The sequence below is a fragment of the Oncorhynchus mykiss genome, chromosome 25 (assembly GCF_057628025.1).
Source record: "Oncorhynchus mykiss isolate SJ-2025 chromosome 25, ASM5762802v1, whole genome shotgun sequence".
NCBI classification, from domain to species: domain Eukaryota; kingdom Metazoa; phylum Chordata; class Actinopteri; order Salmoniformes; family Salmonidae; genus Oncorhynchus; species Oncorhynchus mykiss.
Window position 1 is genome coordinate 70,421,898 of NC_143046.1, and position 19,702 is coordinate 70,441,599.

A 19,702-nucleotide genomic window follows, 5' to 3' on the forward strand; every position below is an offset into this window, starting at 1 on the left:
GCAATAGAAGTTTTTGTATGGTAAATGTGATGTTGTCACGCCCTGACCGTAGAGAGCCTTTTAATGTCTCTATTTGGTTTGGTTTGGTCAGGGTGTGATTTGGGGTTGGCATTCTATGTTTCGTTTTCTATGATTTGGTGTTTCTATGTTTTGGCCGGGTATGGTTCTCAATCAGGGACAGCTGTCTATCGTTGTCTCTGATTGGGAACCATACTTAGGTAGCCCTTTTTCCCTCCTTTCTATGTGGGAAGTATACTTTGGTTAGGGCACATAGCCTTTAGCTTCACGGTTTGTTTTGTAGTGTTTATTGTTTTGTTCAGCGTCTTTTTTTCTAAATAAAGGAATATGTACGCTCACCACCCTGCACCTTAGTCCTCCTTATTCAACAGCCGTGACAGATGTCCTTGTGTTATCTATAATTGTTCATGCTGAACATGTACAGGTAACTGACAAAATAATGGAAACACGAGTAGGCCTAAATGAGGGACACAAATTATATTGAAAGCAGGTGCCTCCACACAGCTATGGTTCCAGTTGATTAAGCAGCTAAAATCCCATCATGCTTAGGGTTATGAATAAAAATTCTGGGCAGGCCATTTTTTGCCATTATTTTGGCTACCATAGGATGACAATGCCCCCATCCACAGGGAACAAATGGTAACTGAATGGTTTGATGAGCATGATGCCATGGCCATCTCAGTCACCAGATCTCGACTCAATGTAACACTTATGGGAGATTCTGGAGCAGCGCCATCACCAACACACCATCAACCAAACACAATTTGTGGAAGAATTGTGTCACATCCCTCCAATAGAGTTTCAGACACTTGTAGAATTTATGCCAAGGAGCGTTGAATCTGTTGTGGCTCGCGGTGGCCCGATGCCCTATTAAGACACTTTATGTTGGTATATAGGAAAATGCCCTTTGTCAGTTGTGGAAAGATGAGATCGGTTTAGCACCTGAGCACGAGATACCACCGTACATTTAATCTGACCCACTGGACTGGAATCTTACAGTATGTCAGAGCGTCTCAAATTGTGCAATTGTATCTGTTAGCAGAGAGCGTCCTAACTCAGTTTTCTGGAGACGTGTGTAATTGCGAAGCTGTCCCGTTATCAAAAGGGAAACAGCAGATATTGATGTAATTTAGTGGTTATGCTTTGACATTACCTCTGACAATAACTTCGTATTCATTTCCCTGACTACGTTTTTTTATTTTCCTATGTGTTGTCAAGACATATGTATTGTAGTGTGCCATGCGCTCACCAACAAGTTCTGCATCAATTCCCACTCACACAGCGACGATTCTAGCATGTAAATCTTGGTGGGGCAAAAAATACTAATAATAATATGCATGCCAGCAAAGCCACTACACAACACTGAACAATACATGAATTGCACCATAACGGTGACAAACGGTGCCCACAAACTGTTAGGGACTACATAAAGCTGTCCCAACAGCAGTCCCAACACATTACCACTGCTACACCTGGCTATCAGCGGAGCCTCTTGCAGCGAAACAGTTCATTCAGCCTCATTTTCTGTCTTTTAAAAAAAACATAGCTGGTATGTGTAACGAATGTCGTCGAGAGAAGGAGAAGAGGACCAAGGTGCAGCGTGGTAAGTATTCATCATGCGTTTAATAAATACGAACACTTGAACAAAATGTCATGGTCTTCCTCTTCTTCAGATGAAGAGGAGAAGCGAGAAGGATCGGAGGACCAAAATGCGAAATGGTATGTGTTCATGATGAATATTTAATTAAGAAAGTACTGAACACTGAATACAAAAACAATAAACCAATAACGACCGTGAAGCTATAAATGAGACCTGTGCTGACACAAGCAACTAACATAGACAATCACCCACAAACAAGCAGTGCAACCCAGGCTACCTAAGTATGATTCTCAATCAGAGACAACTAATGACACCTGCCTCGGATTGAGAACCATACTAGGCCGAAACATACAAATCCCCAAATCATAGAAAAACAAACATAGACTGCCCACCCCAACTCACGCCCTGACCATACTAAATAAATACAAAACAAAGGAAATAAAGGTCAGAACGTGACACAAAAACAACAAACGAACAGTTCTGCAAGGTGCAATACACAAAACAGAAAACAACTACCCACAAACCATAGTGGGAAAACAGGCTGCCTAAGTATGGTTCTCAATCAGAGACAATGATTGACAGCTGCCTCTGATTGGGAACCATACCAGGCCAAACACCTAGAAATATAACACACAGAATCAAAACATAGAATGCCCACCCCAACTCACGCCCCGACCAAACTAAAATAGAGACATAAAAAAGGAACTAAGGTAAGGACGTGACTTGGTTAAACAAACGTGGTTTCTACTGACAATTGAGATGTGGTGGTTAATTTCTTTACCATCAAATGCAGAGAGACAAACTTATCACACAAGTCAGAGTTATACTTAAACTACATTTTTATTCACTTATTAATAAGGGTGCAGATCAATACAACACACACATATAAAGTGAATCGATTGAGTGCTCTACAATAATGAAGGCTGGTCGAAGAATCACCCTCAGATGATTCGTTGAGAGCCCCGAAACCAAAGTATTGTAATGAAACTGGCAAGGAGCAGGTCTCGAACCCTCGACCTTCTAGCCCGACTGTGCCGCAAAAGCATGCTCGTGCGGCAGAGTAGATATCCACGCTTATAAACCCAGGGTCGTTACACTACTCCCTCCTTTCAAAGAGCGCGTCCTCGCGCTAGCTTGCAACTCAAAGTCTTATAGGTACGCGCTCACCGGTCAAGCACACGCACTGTCGTGGATGCAAGGTCCGATCACTTCTGACACCAATGTAATGAAACAGGTAAGGAGCAGGTCTCGAACCCTCAACCTTCTAGCCCAAAGTCCAGCGCGCTATCGACTGGAAAGCAAAAGCATGCTCGTGCGGCAGAGTAGATTTCCGCGCTAACTGAAACCTGCTCCTTGTTTTGAGGCTAAGTGGAATGTTACAATGTAATAATCACCTGTTATATGTTTACACTTCAAGTGTTACGATTGTAACGTTTCCACTTCTAATCTCCAGAAAACAAAGAGACCATGTATGTATGTGGCTTTATTAACTAAATTATAATGTTTGTTTTTTTTACATTGTTTGCAAACTGATATGTGACACGTATTATTGTCAAAATAGCATGCAAAACAGGTACGTGTGACACGTATTATTGTCAAAATAGCATGCAAAACAGGTAGCCCCAACTGCCCTTAATGACGGGTCGCCACTGTACTCACATCATATCACCTCACTTCAACCATACGGAATAATTGTGTTAATTGCCCATACCGGTTTGGTAAATTCAAAACTTCAAGCAGAGTAATATCCACCCACAGAGGATATCCGCCCACAGAGCTCAGAGGCGCAGCAGCAGTGTGTCAGTGTGAGTGTGTGTGTGAGAGAGAAAAAGCGCGAGAGAGAGAGAGAGGAGAAAGGAGAGACAGAGAGAGAGATTACTTAATTGCTGCTTTGGTAACGGGAGAGCACGGAGCGAGGTTTTGCGCAATGGCTTTCCTCCTTTTTAAAATTAGTATACTTTATAGGCTACCTGCACTTTAAACTGTTCATGTACATGAAACACAAGTCTGTTGATTGCATTTCGACATTTTCGACGCCAAAAATAGCCTACGACAGCAGGAAAGATGTGGACTATACCCAAACCCCGATATAGGAACTGCAACAGTTTGGACACGAGGGATGAAGCCGAGATAGCCGTGAACATTGGCGGGGTGAAGCTCGTTTTATACGGGGATGTGCTTAACCGCTACCCGGAGAGTCGACTTGCAGAACTTATCAACTGCTCAACTCTGAATTATGACATTATCTACTCACTTTGTGATGACTACGACCCCGGTAAAAGGGAGTTTTATTTTGACCGGGATCCTGACGCTTTCAGATGTATCATTGACGTGTATTACTTCGGTGAGATTCACATCAAACGAGGAATCTGTCCCATTTGTTTTATTAAAGAGATGGAATTCTGGAAAATTGACCAAAGCTATTTGGACGAGTGCTGTAAAAGTGACTTGACTGAAAAAGAGGAAGAGCTGGCTGAGATTGCCAACAAAGTGAAGCTTATCTTGGATGATCTAGATGTGGTCCCTTCTGTCAACCGCTCAGCACGGTACCAAAAGTTCCTTTGGAAACTCATGGAGAAACCGGAGTCCTCATTGCCTGCGCGCATTATCGCCATTGCATCTTTCCTCTTCGTCCTTGTGTCATCCTTGGTGATGTGCGTGGGTACCATTCCAGAAGTCCAAATGGAGGACGACGAGGGAGACCTTGTGGAACACCCAACGCTGGAGGCCATCGAGACAGCCTGCATAGGCTGGTTCACCGTAGAATATCTGCTGCGTTTTATGTCCTCCCCAAACAAACTGCACTTTTTCCTATCCTTTATGAACATAATAGACTTCATGGCTATCATGCCCTTTTACGTGGTGCTGACCCTAACTTACCTGGGTACGACCATGATGGATCTGGCCAAGGTCCAGCAAGCGGTCCAGGCGCTTCGCATCATGCGTATTGCCCGGATCTTCAAACTGGCGCGTCACTCCTCCGGGCTACAGACTCTCACCTATGCGCTGAAGAGGAGTTTCAAAGAGCTGGGGTTGCTCCTTATGTACATGGGCATAGGGATATTCGTGTTTTCAGCACTGGGCTACACCCTGGAGCAAAGCCACCCGGAGACCCTCTTCAGTAGCATCCCACAGTCCTTCTGGTGGGCTATTATCACCATGACGACCGTAGGCTATGGAGACATTTACCCCAAAACCACGCTCGGAAAGTGCAACGCAGCCATCAGCTTCCTGTGTGGGGTGATAGCCATCGCGTTGCCCATTCACCCCATTATCAACAACTTCGTTATTTTTTACAATAAACAGAGATTGCTCGAGACTGCGGCCAAGCACGAGCTGGAGCTCATGGAGTTGCAGTCTAGCGAGGACTCAATGGTGAAGGCCACGCGCAAGTCTGGCGCATTGGGCGCATTGGAGAGCTCTATGCGCCCCTCACGTAGTGATAATTCTATACCACTTATTGAGGAATCAACCAGGACTTTGAAGTCGAAAAAGTATTGCTCCGAAACAGAATCGTTTTAACTTGACATAGACATAGGCCTATTGTATAGTGACGCGTTTCAATTCCACGAGAAATTGGCTAGCTTCTACACAGTAAATCAAGGATAGTTGAAATCAGTGTTAAAAACATTTGGGTTAAATTGACTCTACTGGGAGTTATTTTAACCCTCAAGAGAGTGATATTATCTGTGGAGTTAGTGTTGATAACTGCAGTTGATTGGGACAGAGTACTTTAGGAGCAACCAGAGACAAGGAATTAAATACAGTGCCTTGCGAAAGTATTCGGCCCCCTTGAACTTTGCGACCTTTTGCCACATTTCAGGCTTCAAACATAAAGATATAAAACTGTATTTTTTTGTGAAGAATAAACAACAAGTGTGACACAATCATGAAGTAGAACAACATTTATTGGATATTTCAAACTTTTTTAACAAATCAAAAACTGAAAAATTGGGCGTGCAAAATTATTCAGCCCCCTTAAGTTAATACTTTGTAGCGCCACCTTTTGCTGCGATTATAGCTGTAAGTCGCTTGGGGTATGTCTCTATCAGTTTTGCACATCGAGAGACTGAATTTTTTTCCCATTCCTCCTTGCAAAACAGCTCGAGCTCAGTGAGGTTGGACGGAGAGCATTTGTGAACAGCAGTTTTCAGTTCTTTCCACAGATTCTCGATTGGATTCAGGTCTGGACTTTGACTTGGCCTTTCTAACACCTGGATATGTTTATTTTTGAACCATTCCATTGTAGATTTTGCTGTATGTTTTGGATCATTGTCTTGTTGGAAGACAAATCTCCATCCCAGTCTCAGGTCTTTTGCAGACTCCATCAGGTTTTCTTCCAGAATGGTCCTGTATTTGGCTCCATCCATCTTCCCATCAATTTTAACCATCTTCCCTGTCCCTGCTGAAGAAAAGCAGGCCCAAACCTTGATGCTGCCACCACCATGTTTGACAGTGGGCATGGTGTGTTCAGGGTGATGAGCTGTGTTGCTTTTACGCCAAACATAACGTTTTGCATTGTTGCCAAAAAGTTCAATTTTGGTTTCATCTGACCAGAGCACCTTCTTCCACATGTTTGGTGTGTCTCCCAGGTGGCTTGTGGCAAACTTTAAATAACACTTTTTATGGATATCTTTAAGAAATGGCTTTCTTCTTGCCACTCTTCCATAAAGGCCAGATTTGTGCAATATACGACTGATTGTTGTCCTATGGACAGAGTCTCCCACCTCAGCTGTAGATCTCTGCAGTTCATACAGAGTGATCATGGGCCTCTTGGCTGCATCTCTGATCAGTCTTCTCCTTGTATGAGCTGAAAGTTTAGAGGGACGGCCAGGTCTTGGTAGATTTGCAGTGGTCTGATACTCCTTCCATTTCAATATTATCGCTTGCACAGTGCTCCTTGGGATGTTTAAAGCTTGGGAAATCTTTTTGTATCCAAATCCGGCTTTAAACTTCTTCACAACAGTATCTCGGACCTGCCTGGTGTGTTCCTTGTTCTTCATGATGCTCTCTGCGCTTTTAACGGACCTCTGAGACTATCACAGTGCAGGTGCATTTATACGGAGACTTGATTACACACAGGTGGATTGTATTTATCATCATTAGTCATTTAGGTCAATATTGGATCATTCAGAGATCCTCACTGAACTTCTGGAGAGAGTTTGCTGCACTGAAAGTAAAGGGGCTGAATAATTTTGCACGCACAATTTTTCTGTTTTTGATTTGTTCAAAATTTTTGAAATATCCAATAAATGTCGTTCCACTTCATGATTGTGTCCCACTTGTTGTTGATTCTTCACAAAAAAATACAGTTTTATATCTTTATGTTTGAAGCCTGAAATGTGGCAAAAGGTCGCAAAGTTCAAGGGGGCCGAATTATTTCGCAAGGCACTGTATATGGAGTTGTCTACGATGTGGGAGGAGCATCATTGGCATATTTCCCAGCTTGCTCTGTTGAAGCTTGATTTATTAAATTGTTTGTTTCAATATCTGTGTTTTTGCATGCACATTTTTGTTGTTGTTTTTTTTAATCTTATGCTACACAAAGATAAGAAACTTAGATTTTTCTAAACTAATCCAATCGGTAAATGGTTGGATTTCTAGAAACCAGTAGTGAGATAGTTGTTCCAGTTTATATGGTGTAGTTGGTAGTCTCCATGTACTGCATTTTCTTCCCTACTATGACAGTTATTCTGTAAGCAAATTGTAGGGATGTAAAATTGTTGGATATCGTCCTGCAAGTTGGATTCCAGTAGAGATTTCATTTCACATTACAAACCACCATAATGTGAAACATTAAGAAATATTCATATATGTTTTTAACACCCTTATAACACAAAGGAAGTAAACCGAAAGAGAAATGTACTCTGCTGGAGGTGATTGTTAATTCAAAACAACACTGAAAATAGTAAAATGTCAATTGGTGTTACATTTAAGCAACTCTCTGAGAGTTGGACATTTACTCCATTTAGTGTTGTTTTAAATCCCAAAATATCAACACCATGATCAGAGTAGTTTTAACACAAAATGGAGGTGGAACCATATAAACCCCCAAATAGTGTTACATTTCACTCCATAGGAGTTGAATTCACTCTTGTGATTTTACCATGTACATGTGGGTCTGGTGACTCTAGTCAGTCAAAAGCAAACATCAAGAATTGAGTTTTTCGGGGAGAATTGTAATTGTATTTATTCAATTAGCATCGAATAAAGCGTTTGCATGAGAAACATTGAAATAGACCTGAGTGTCCAACTCTGGAGACATAGGCGTACTAATGTGGAGCTTAACCACCCCATTGTCATTTCTTCTGAGGAAAGTCATTTTGAAATACAGTGCTCACTCCTGAGCGTCATGTGTTGTTCCTATGTCTTTGATGTTTGTACAGGGGGATGCCTGCAATTATTATACCGGTGCACAGACCTTTTATATACAGATAGCCTAATGGGTATTTTTTTAATCCTCAATGCAATTTAAAAATTTTATGCATTGGCTTGTCTTCTGGACCTGCAGTGGAAAGAATGGCATTTTGTTTTTTATCTGAGGTACATAAAATATTAGCCTCGTAATTACCAGACTAACATTCATATAAGCTTGCAAGATCAAGCAGCTTGCAAGGCTAATGAATATATAGTGAACAAAAATATAAATGCAACGTGCAACAATTTCAAAGATTTACAGTTCATATAAGGAAATCAGTCAATTGAAATACATTCATTAGGCCCTAATCTATGGATTTCACATGACTGAGAATACAGACATGCATATGTTGGTCAGAGATACCCCCCCCCCCCCCAAAAAGGTAGGGGAGTGGAAAAGAAAACCAGTCCGTTTCTGGTGGGACCCCCATTTGCCTCATGCAGCGCGACACATGTCTTTCGCACAAAGTTGATCAGGCTGTTGATTGTGGCCTGTGTAATGTTGTCCCATTCCTCTACAATGGCTGTGCGTAGTTCCTGGATATTGGCGGAAACTGGAACATGCTGTTGTATACGTTGATTGCCCACATGACGTCATACACATGGTCTGCAGTTGTGAGGCCGGTTGGAAGTACTGCCAAATTCTCTAAAACGACGTTGGAGGTGCCATATTAACATTAGAAATGAACATTCAATTGTCTGGCAACAGCTCTGTTGGACATTCCTGCAGTCAGCATGCCAATTGAACAGTCCCTTAAAACTTAAGACATCTGTGGCATTGTGTTGTGTGGCAAAACTGCACATTTTAGAGTGGCCTTTTATTGTCCCCAGCTCAAGGTGCACCTGTGTAATTATCATGCTGTTTAATCAGCTTCTTGATATGTCACACTTGTCAGGTGGATGGATTATCTTGGCAAAGGAGAAATGCTCACAGACAGGGATGTAAACAAATTTGTGCACAAAATCGGGGAGAAGTAAGCTTTTTGTGTGTAAGGAACATTTCTGGGATCTTTTATTTCATGAGATATGGGACCAGCACTTTACATGTTGCATTTATGTTTTTGTTCAGTGTGTTTACCAAGAACACAACTACCTTTCAACGACATCTAAGCGCCACGGAATTGATATGTGAATAAAACTATACATTTGGTTTTATAGGCCAATAATAACGATCATTATAGTCTCAAGTACCCTAACTTCTAATCACAAAATCATGACATTGATGTTTATATAACTGTTCTCTCTAATTTTTTGTCATGCAAGCTCCATATATTGCCGCCTCCTCCTCAGTGCATCTGTTGGTGTCTGTCTGACACTAACTGAAGCTCACTAATAACTGCCTCTACACATTCCCTTTCACAACACACTTTGCTAACCCCTGTTCCCATTTCTGTAAACAAAATGGCTGTACAGTGCCTTCAAAAAGTATTCACACCCCTTGACTTTTTCGACATTTTGTTGTTTCATCCTAAAAAAAAAGTATTACATTGAGATGTTGTGTCACTGGCCTAAACACAATACCTCATAATGTCAAAGAGGAATTATGTTTTCGATAATAAGTATTCAACCCCTTTATAGCAAGCCTAAATAATTACAGGGGCTTGCTTTTAACAAGCCACATAGTAAGTTGCATGGACTCCCTCTGTGTGCAATAATAATGCCTAATATGATTTTTGAGTGACGACCTCATTTCTGTTCCCCACAAATAAAATTATCTGTAAGGTCCCTCAGTTGAGCAGTGAATTTCAAACACAGATTCAACTACAAAGACCAGGAAGATTGTCCAATGCTTCGCAAAAAAGGGCACCTATTGGTAGATGGGTAAAAAAAATAAAGCAGACATTGATGATCCCTTAGAGCATGGTATTAATTAAAATCAAATCAAGTTTTCTTTGTCACGTGCGCAGAATACAACAAGTGTAGACCATGGAATTACTTAATTTCGAGCCCTTTCTTAGCAATGCAGTTAAAAAAAGGTGAAAATTAACAAATAGATACAAAGAAAATAGTAACACAATAAAATAACGCAATAAAATAACAATAAAGAGGCTATGTACAGGTTATATAGAAGGAGTACCGGTACCAAGTCAGTATACAGGGGTACGAGGTAATTGGCGTGTTTGATTGAGGTAATGTACATGTAAGTTTGCTTAGATGATGTACATGTACAGTAGGTAGGGGGTGAAAAGCAGAACGTCTGGGAAGTCGTTTAACTTACTGTTCAGCAGTCTTATGGCTTTGGGGTAGAAGCTGTTCAGGAGCCTTTTGGTCCCAGACTCCGGAACTGCTTACCATGCGGTAGTAGAGAACAGACTGTGACTTGAACATTTCTGTCTAGCAATGATCAACAACCAACTTGACAGAGCTTGAAGAATTAAAAAAAATAATCATGTGCAAATATTGTACAATCCAGGTGTGAAAACACTTAGAGGCTTACCCAGAAAGACCCACATCTGTAATCACTGCCAAAGGTGATTCTAAGGATTGGGTTACACAAAGCAACTTTCACACAATTTTAGTTGCAGTTGCAAGTTGCAAGCAACTTTGCTGTTACATGAAGCAACTCAAATGCAATTAAAATGGCATGCAACAGCCAATCAAATTGAAGCTGCGTGTTTAAGAATTATAAACTCACTCCATGTCATCTGCTGTATTACATTGTGTTTTCACAAATCATTTGTTTATCCAACTGTTGTTTATTGTAACAGCAAGGATATGGAAGAAATGCAGCCTGTACAATTTAGTTAGCTTGCCAAAATGAAATTGCAAACACCAACACAGTTAACCAATCTAGCAATGAACTAAGCTTGCCAGCAGAGTTCAGGGCGGACAATTTCAGTTGAAACTGGTCAGGGAGAGATTTGGGTTCTCCTCAAAATGAAATTTATTGACAGCTAAATCATAACTTGTACGATCATTTGTATAGATCTGCTGTTGTGCTAGTCTCTGTTCTGTCAACCCTGATTGCAGGTTGTGCACTGAAAACTGTGTTGACATGACAACTGGGTCAGAATTCCGAACCTTCCGATAGATAATGTGGCAAAAGTGTTTGTTTTGATTGGCTCTTGCTTGCAACTATTTTCACACAGTTGAAAAGTTTCAACTGGATGCAACCAGGTTGCAGATGAGTTGCTTAATAGTTGCAGGTGTTTCACAAAGCAATCAAGAAGCAACTCTGTTCCAAGCAACTAAAATGGTGTGCAAGTTGCATCGTGTAACGGCAGCCTAACATGTATTGACTCAGGGGATTGATTACTTATCTAATCAAGATATATGAGTGTTTATTTTTAATTATTTTTTAAACAAATTTTGACATTAAATTGTATTTTGTGTAGATTCTTGACAAAAAAATGACACTTCAATCTATTCGAATCCCACTTTGTAACACAACAAAATGTGGAAAAAGTAAAAAGGTGTGAATACTTTCTGATGGCGCTGTACATCCCACTGACAAGACATTACTACATCTGTCAACCACATTGATTAGATGTTTTGATTAACTGAAAGGTTAACTACTCATATGCCAATTCTAAACTACCGCAAAGGTTACATTCCCTGCTTTTGGTTCCATGTTTGAAGTTGTCGAAAAATTGTCCCGTGTCAAACAATATTAGAATAATTTAAAACAGGCCTCCCGCGTGGCGCAGTGTTCTAAGGCAGCGCTCCCCAAACTTTTTTGCCCCACAGACTGGTCATTACATGACCGGAATATCGATTAGGCCTATAAATTCCAGTTTGGCTTTGAGTGCAGCCAATTTATCTGCCAACTTAAAGACAGTTGTCATTCTCCTCTAAAGTCTGTTTCTGAAGACAGATTGACTTCGTTGAGCGGGTTTAATATGTCGCGCAGGTAAACAAGTTTTGCAACCCATTCCTCGTCATTGAAATGTGCTGCCAGTGGTGAGGGGGAATATACATGGCTGTGACTTCAGAAAAAAAACTAAATACTGTAAAGTTTCTTAAGAGCTAGAAGCAGAGCTGCCATATATGTCGGCGCCATCTCCTTGTGGCACCCATCCCACCACAAGGAGTCTCTAGAGTGTGATGACCCAAGTAAAGCACCCCCAGTCAAACCCTTCCCTAACCTGGACGATGCTGGGCCAATTGTGTGCCGCCCTCTGGGAGTCCCGAACACGACCCGCGTGAAGCAGCCTGGGATTGAACCCGGGTCTGTAGTGATGCCTCTAAGCACTACGATACAGTGCCTTATACCGCTGCACAACTCGGGAGCCCCCCCAACTAATTAGTTCTAAAGGGAAATAAATACATAAATAAAAGTTGTCAAGGTGATGAGCGGTGCCCTGTTTTCTCCAGACGTGACGCTTGGCATTCAGGCCAAAGAGTTAAATCTTGGTTTCATCAGACCAGAGAATCTTGTTTCACATGGTCTGAGAGTCTTAAGGTACCTTTTGGTAAACTCCAAGTGGGCTTGATTGGTGTCCTGATTGGTGGAGTGCTGCAGAAATGGTTGTCCTTCTGGAAGGTTCCCCCATCTCCACAGAGGAACTCTAGAGCTCTGTCAGAGTGACCAAAAGGTTCTTGGTCACCTCCCTGACCAAGGCCCTTCTTCCCCGATTGCTCAGTTTGGCCGGGTGGCAAGCTCTACGACGAGAGGTTCCAAACCTCTTCCATAGAAGGATGATGGAAGCCACTGTGTTCTTGGGGACCTCCAATACTGCAGAAATGTTTTGGTACACTTCCCCAGATCTGTGCCTCGACACAATCCTGTCTTGGAGCTCTACGGACAATTTCTTCAACCTCGTGGCTTGCTTTTTCCTCTGACATGCACTGTCAACTGTGGGATGTTATATAGACAGGTGTGTGACTTTCCAAATAATGTCCAATTAATTGAATTTAGCACAGGTTGACTCCAATCAAGTTGTAGAAATATCTCAAGGATGATCAATGGAAACAGGATGCACCTGAGCTCAATTTATAATCTCTCAGCAAAGGGTCTGAATACTTATGTAAATAAGGTATTTCTGTTTTTATTTTTAATACATTAGCAAAAATGTCTAAAAAACTGTTTTGCTTTGTCATTATGGGGTATTGTGTGTAGATTGATGAGGAAAAGGCTGTAACAAAATGTGAAAAGAGTGAAGGGGTCTGAATACTTTCTGAATGCACTATACAGTCGGGCAAAAAAGTATTTAGTCAGCCACCAATTGTGCAAGTTCTCCCACTTAAAAAGGTGAGAGAGGCCTGTAATTTTCATCATAGGTACACTTCAACTATGACAGACAAAATGAAAAAAAAAATCCTGAAAATCACATTGTAGGATTTTTAAAGAATTTATTTGCAAATTAAGGTAGAAAATAAGTATTTGGTCACCTACAAACAAGCAAGATTTCTGGCTCTCACAGACCTGTAACTTCTTCTTTAAGAGGCTCCTCTGTCCTCCACTCGTTAGATGACGTTATTACGCAAACCTTGTAACGTGAAGAGTTTTCCTAGTAGATGTTTGATATTTATACATTGTACGTTGTATGGAAAATATCCAGATCAAAGAGAATGTTTTGGGAAAGATTAAATGTTAAGTTAGACAACTAACTTAATAAAATCTAGACCTTGCCTCATTAACTTGGTACGCCCAGAGAATTGCCCTAAAGGCGGTTACGCCCACTTCTGACCCAAGGGTATAAAATCTGTGAGTATAGAATTTACAGAGAAGACTACGTGACCCAAGCTGCAGCCAAGGTCTAAAAAGTCAACGAACCCAGAACGCAACGCAAGTTTGAAGACAAAATAAATCCTTTTCTACCCAAGCTACGGATGAGTAGCTGTGTCTAAGCGGGTGAATTCAAGTCGAACCACCTAGCCTCCATCTCCCATCGAATCGTGGTATCTAAAGGGTTTCATTCCTATGCTGTGAGCTCTGAGCTACAGAGCTGTCGATCCTCAGAAGACTCCTTCCAGAGCAAAGGGTGAGGGAACAGACTCCTAAGCCAAAAGGACACTGACATCGGGAGGACGGTCAAAGAGGTGCGCCGGAGTAGTGCGTCATCGAGCAGCCTGAACGTTACTCTGAATGGTCCACGCAGAGAATCCTCGGAGATCATCCCCACGTAATTACATCATTTTATTCTGACCCATAAGAGAGGCAGTTTGGGGCAAGGCTAGGGTTAGAATAGCATAGCTGACAAATTCACCCAAATGTATATTTCTCTTGTGTACTTTCTTTTTCTCTCTCTCTTTGAAATCCCCATTTTGGGTAACACGCGCCATAGTGTGTTGACCCGTTATGCTAAGTTCTAATCAATAGCCTATAATATGTTTTGTCTATGTTTATCTTTTATCCTCATTTTAGCTTTTTAGTAAATATATATTTAACTAAGATTGGTGTGGTACGAACTCATTGGTGAGACCCGGGTCCGTGCAGATTCACTGGCTATACGACGTTCAGAACGAGATTGGTAGAGGCAACTGGTTAATTGGCAGCTGTTGTAAAATCGATATTCTGATATTCTTTGAGTTAATTTGGGAAATAGAAACTCAATAAAAACTAGTTTTCCCATGGTGCCCCAGGTTAATGAGTTAATAATTGCTTGATTCAGTTAATCACGCAATTAGAAACTTGTAATCATTTGATGAGCAGCAGTCGTCACATTAACTAATACAACGTCACGACACCAGTAACACGTCAAAGTGATACAAAGGCTTTGTTTACACAGGCAGCCCAATTCTAATCCTTTGCCTAATTATTAGTTGCTTGTGTAAATGCACCCTAAGAACTTTTACAGATACATTTTCTCTGATCCATTAATTTTGGTCTGAAGTTTTTGAATGTCAATTTCTGTCAATTACACAGCTACAGCCAAGTCTCTGGGATGTCAGATGAGCTTCCTTTATCCGGACAGAGAAAGAGAAAGGAGACAGTCCAAACTGAAGAAAGACAGATGGCTGCAGTCCAAGGTTTTAATTGGCTAATTACTTGGACCAGAGATGGTCACATTCGAGGAGCGGAGATTATGAGACATTTGGACCGGAGATTATGAGACATTCGAGGAGTTGTTGACGAAATTGGAGGAGAGTGAAGAGAGAGAGAGCTGTTGGTTTGGCGTAGGATGCACGGCATTCGCCCTGAGGAGCATGTTAGCTGTCCAATGCCACCTGTGTCAGTTCCTCGTACTCAGCCTGAAACTTGTGTTAAAGTTCCGGAAGATTTGATGCCGGCTATACACACCAGGTCTCCAGTACACCTTCACAACCCGGTGTGTCCTGTTCCTTCTCCCCGCACTTGCCCTGAGGTGCGTGTCCTCGACCCAGTACCACCAGTGCCAACACCATGCACCAGGTTTCCTGTGCGTCTCCAGAGCCCTGTATGTCATGTTCTTCCTCCCCGCACTCACCCTGAGGTGCGTGTCTCCAGCCCGGTACTACCAGTGCCGGCACCACGCACCAAGGCACCAGTGCGCCTCCAGTGTCCAGTACTCCCTGTTCCTGCTCCTCGCACTCGCCCTGAGGTGCGTGTCCCCAACCCGGTACCACCAGTGCCGGCACCACGCACCAGGCCTATAGTGCGCCTTGGCAGTCCAGTACGCCCTGTTCCTTCTCCCCGCACTAGCCCTGAGGTGCGTGTCCTCGGCCCAGTACCACCAGTGCCGGCACCACGCACCAGGCCTGCAGTGCGCCTCGCCAGTCCAGAGCGTCTGGCGACAGTACCCAGTCTAGAGCGTCTGGCAACAGTACCCAGTCTAGAGCGTCCGGCTACAGTACCCAGTCCAGAGTGTCCGGCTACAGTACCCAGTCCAGAGCGTCCGGCTACAGTACCCAGTCCAGAGCGTCCGGCTACAGTACCCAGTCCAGAGCGTCCGGCTACAGTACTCAGTCCACAGCGTCCGGCTAGAGTACCCAGTCCACAGCGTCCGGCTAGAGTACCCAGTCCACAGCGTCCGGCTAGAGTACCCAGTCCAGAGCGTCCGGCTAGAGTACCCAGTCCAGAGCGTCCGGCAACAGTACCCAGTTCGGAACCTCCTACGACGGGTCGCAGTCCGGAACCTACCACGACGGGTCACAGTCCGGAACCTACCACGTCGGGTCGCAGTCCGGAACCTACCAGTCCGGATCCGCCAGAGTCTCCCTCCAGTCCGGATCCGCCAGAGTCTCCCTCTAGTCCGGATCCGCCAGAGTCTCCCTCCAGTCCGGATCCGCCAGAGTCTCCCTCCAGTCCGGATCCGCCAAAGTCTCCCGTCTGTCCTGAGCCGCCAGAGCCGCCAGCCAGCCAGGAGCCGCCAGCCAGCCAGGAGCCGCCAGAGCCGTCAGCCAGCCAGGAGACGCCAGAGCCGTCAGCCAACCAGGAGCTGCCAGAGCCGCCTGTCATGCCGGCGATACTAGAATCTCCCTCCTGTTCGGAGCTGCCAGAGCCGCTCCTCAGTCCAGAGGCGCCTTTCCATCCAGTGGCGCTCTCTACGATGATCTTCAGTCCGGGGACCGCTGCGAGGGTCCCCACTCCAGAGGCGTCACCTAAGTGGGCCAAGACTGATGTAGAGCGGGGTCCATGTCTCGCACCCGAGCCGCCACCGTGAAAAAGGCCCACCCGGACCCTCCCCTTCTGATTAAGTTTTGCGGCCGGAGTCCGCACCTTTGTGGGGGGGGGTACTGTCACGCCCAGACCTGAGTATTTGTTTTCTTTATATATTTTGGTTAGGTCAGGGTGTGACATGGGTGATGTATGTGTTTTTGTACTGTCTAAAGGTTTTTGTAGGTTTATGGAGTTGTTTACCATCTAGGTGTTTATGTATGTCTGTGGTTGCCTATATTGGTTCTCAATTAGAGGCAGCTGTTCATCTTTGTCTCTGATTGGGAACCATATTTAGGCAGCCATCTTCTTTGGGTATTTCGTGGGTTATTGTCTATGTCTAGTTGCCTGTGTCTGCACTGTTTATATATAGCGTTTTGTAAGTTTGTTTTAGTGTTCTTTCTTCATTAAATATAGAACATGTATTCATATCACGCTGCGCTTTCGTCTCCTCCATTCGACGAACGTGACACCCTGAGAACCTACATTTTTGTTTTTTTACTGTCCCACCTGTTTTATATGTGACACATATCAGATTTGCACATTCACTCTGACAGTGTTTACGTAGGCAGTCCAATTATGATATTTTGCCCAATTATTGGCAAAAGAGCTGATTCGATTGATGAAAAGATCAATTAATATCTGGAAAAAAACAGAATTGAGCTGCAAGTCTAAATGCAGCCACTGATGTAGCCACTGAAGTAGCACACACATACAATGCTCATTTTCTGTCACTGATCCTTTACTTTTTGGGTTAGTTGTCGTGGTAATGACAGATCATGTAATAATTTAATAATAATAATAGATTTAATTTATATTGAGCTTTTCATTATACAGATCATCTCAAAGACACAAAATAATGTGTTTTTTTTTCGGCTGGAAAATGGTCTACTACTTCAGAGCAAAAAAAAACTAATCTGAGCGTTCAGACTGAGAACATGATATGGAGCATCTGAATAGTATCAGGAGGGAGATCCACATATGAATGTGGTATAAATCTGAACTCAAAAGATTTGATTCCATGTGATTTGTCTTTACTGTTTACACATTAGGAAAAATATCAGATAGGTATCAGATATGCCAAACAATTGGCAAAATATATGTAGTAGTCTTTTACTGTGAATTTCAGCTGTGCTTGAATTGAGCCCTGTGTCACCGAGTCACATACAACTTGCATTCTTACAATACCACTATATTTGCGCACACACTCGAATAATTGCCATATGTGTACACACTATCCACCACACAATTGCTTGATTGATCAGGCTAACAAAAAAGCTGGATATGTTAAGGTTTGACTCTGAGCATCTCTTTTCTGGCCTTGTTCAACTAAAAGCACACATCAACATTATGGATTGCTCCCAAGAATTACCTTTGGTGACAAGCACATAAATATTCTGCTTCCCACAGTGTTCATTTGTTGGTCACCAATGGCACATTTCAGCGAGCAGATCTTTATCCAATAGTTTTATCTGAGGGACAGAGATAAATCATGTTATATCCAAATGAATGTAATTGAGCCAGAAATAACTCATAAGGAGGAAAGACACGAGTAGAGAACTACCTCTTTACACAGACATTTTGTTACGGATTTACAGTACCAGTCAAAAGTTTGGACACACCTACTCATTCAAAGGGTTTTCTTTATTTTTACTATTTTCTAATTGTAGAATAATAGTGAAGACATCAAAACTATAAAATAACACATATGGAATCATGTAGCAACCAAAAAAGTGTTAAACAAAACAAAAAATATTAGATATTTGAGATTCTTCAAAGTAGCCACCCTTTGCCTTGATGACAGCTTTGCACACTCTTGGCATTCTCTCAACCAGCTTCATGAGGTAGTCACCCTGAATACATTTCAATTAACAGGTGTGCATTGTTAAAAGTTAATTCATGGAATTTCTTTCCTTAATGCGTTTGAACCAATCAGTTGTGATGTGAAAAGGTATGCGTGATATACAGAAGATACCCCTTTTTGGTAAAAGACCAAGTCCATATTATGGCAAGAACAGCTCAAATAAGCAAAGAGAAATGACAGTCCATCATTACCTTAAGAGATGAAAGTCAGTCAATACGAAAAATGTCAAGAACTTCATTCAAGTAACAGACACATCTCAACATCAGCTGTTCAGAGGAGACTGCGTGAATCATGCCTTCATGGTCGAATTGCTGAAAAGAAACAACTACTAAAGGACACCAAAAAGAAGAAGAGACTTGCTTGGGCCAAGAAACATGAGCATTGGACATTAGTCTGGTGGAAATCTGTCCTTTGGTCTGATGAGTCCAAATGTGAGAATTTGTGAGACACAGAGTAGGTGAACGGATAATCTCTGCATGTGTGGTTCCCACCATGAAGTATGGAGGAGGAGGTGTGATGGTGTGGGGGTGCTTTGCTGATGGCTCTGTCTGTGATTTATTTAGAATTCAAACCACACTTAACCAGCATGGCTACCACAGCATTCTGCAGGGATACGACATCCCATCTGGTTGCACTTAGTGGTTCTATTATTTGTTTTTCAACAGGATAATGACCCAACACACCTCCAGGCTGTGTAAGGGCTATTTGACCAAGCCAAGAAGGAGTGCTGCATCAGATGACCTGGCATCCACAATCACCCGACCTCAACCCAATTGAGATTGTTTGGGATGAGTTGGACTGTAGAGCGAAAGAAAAGCAGCCAACAAGTGCTCAGCATATGTGGGAACTCTTTCAAGCCTGTTGGAAAAGCATTCCAGGTGAAGCTGGTTGAGAGAATGCCAAGAGTGTGCAAAACTGTCATGCATCATATGTTTAACACTTTTTTGGTTACTACATGATTCCATGTGTGTTATTTCGTTGTTTTGATGTCTTCACTATTACTCTACAATGTAGAAAATAGTAAAAATAAAGAAAAACCCTTGAATGAGTAGGTGTGTCCAAACTTTTGACTGTATGTCTCTTTAAGCTGCAACCTTTACTGCTCTATTCACCTACCGTACCTCTATGTCACAGATGTCCTTCAAAAAGCAAAGCACAGGTTATTTGTCCATTTCCTAGTGTTCCTAATCCATAATGTATTTAATTAGTGGACATTGTCTGCCACATAGCTAAGAGAGAATGGCCAAGACAGTCAATATGGAGTGAGGTCGGTGTAAGCTGGGTG

At 42.5% G+C, this 19,702-nt stretch overlaps 2 protein-coding genes across 2 annotated transcripts in view; both read left to right on the plus strand.

Moving 5' to 3' along the window:
- The window catches only part of LOC149972110 (uncharacterized), a 395,887-nt gene extending 379,385 nt beyond the window's left edge, over positions 1-16,502 (plus strand). Inside the window, exons 3-4 of the mRNA XM_090219321.1 lie at positions 15,302-15,720; positions 16,458-16,502. Coding sequence (XP_090075447.1) covers positions 15,302-15,720; positions 16,458-16,502 — 464 coding nt within the window. The remainder of the gene's footprint in view (positions 1-15,301; positions 15,721-16,457) is intronic.
- On the plus strand, positions 3,506-5,217 carry LOC110505684 (voltage-gated potassium channel regulatory subunit KCNF1-like). Its single transcript, XM_021585070.3, has one exon. It carries the CDS (start codon positions 3,683-3,685, stop codon positions 5,138-5,140), a length of 1,458 nt encoding a protein of 485 aa, XP_021440745.1. The 5' UTR covers positions 3,506-3,682; the 3' UTR covers positions 5,141-5,217.
- Positions 16,503-19,702: the final 3,200 nt, after the last annotated feature.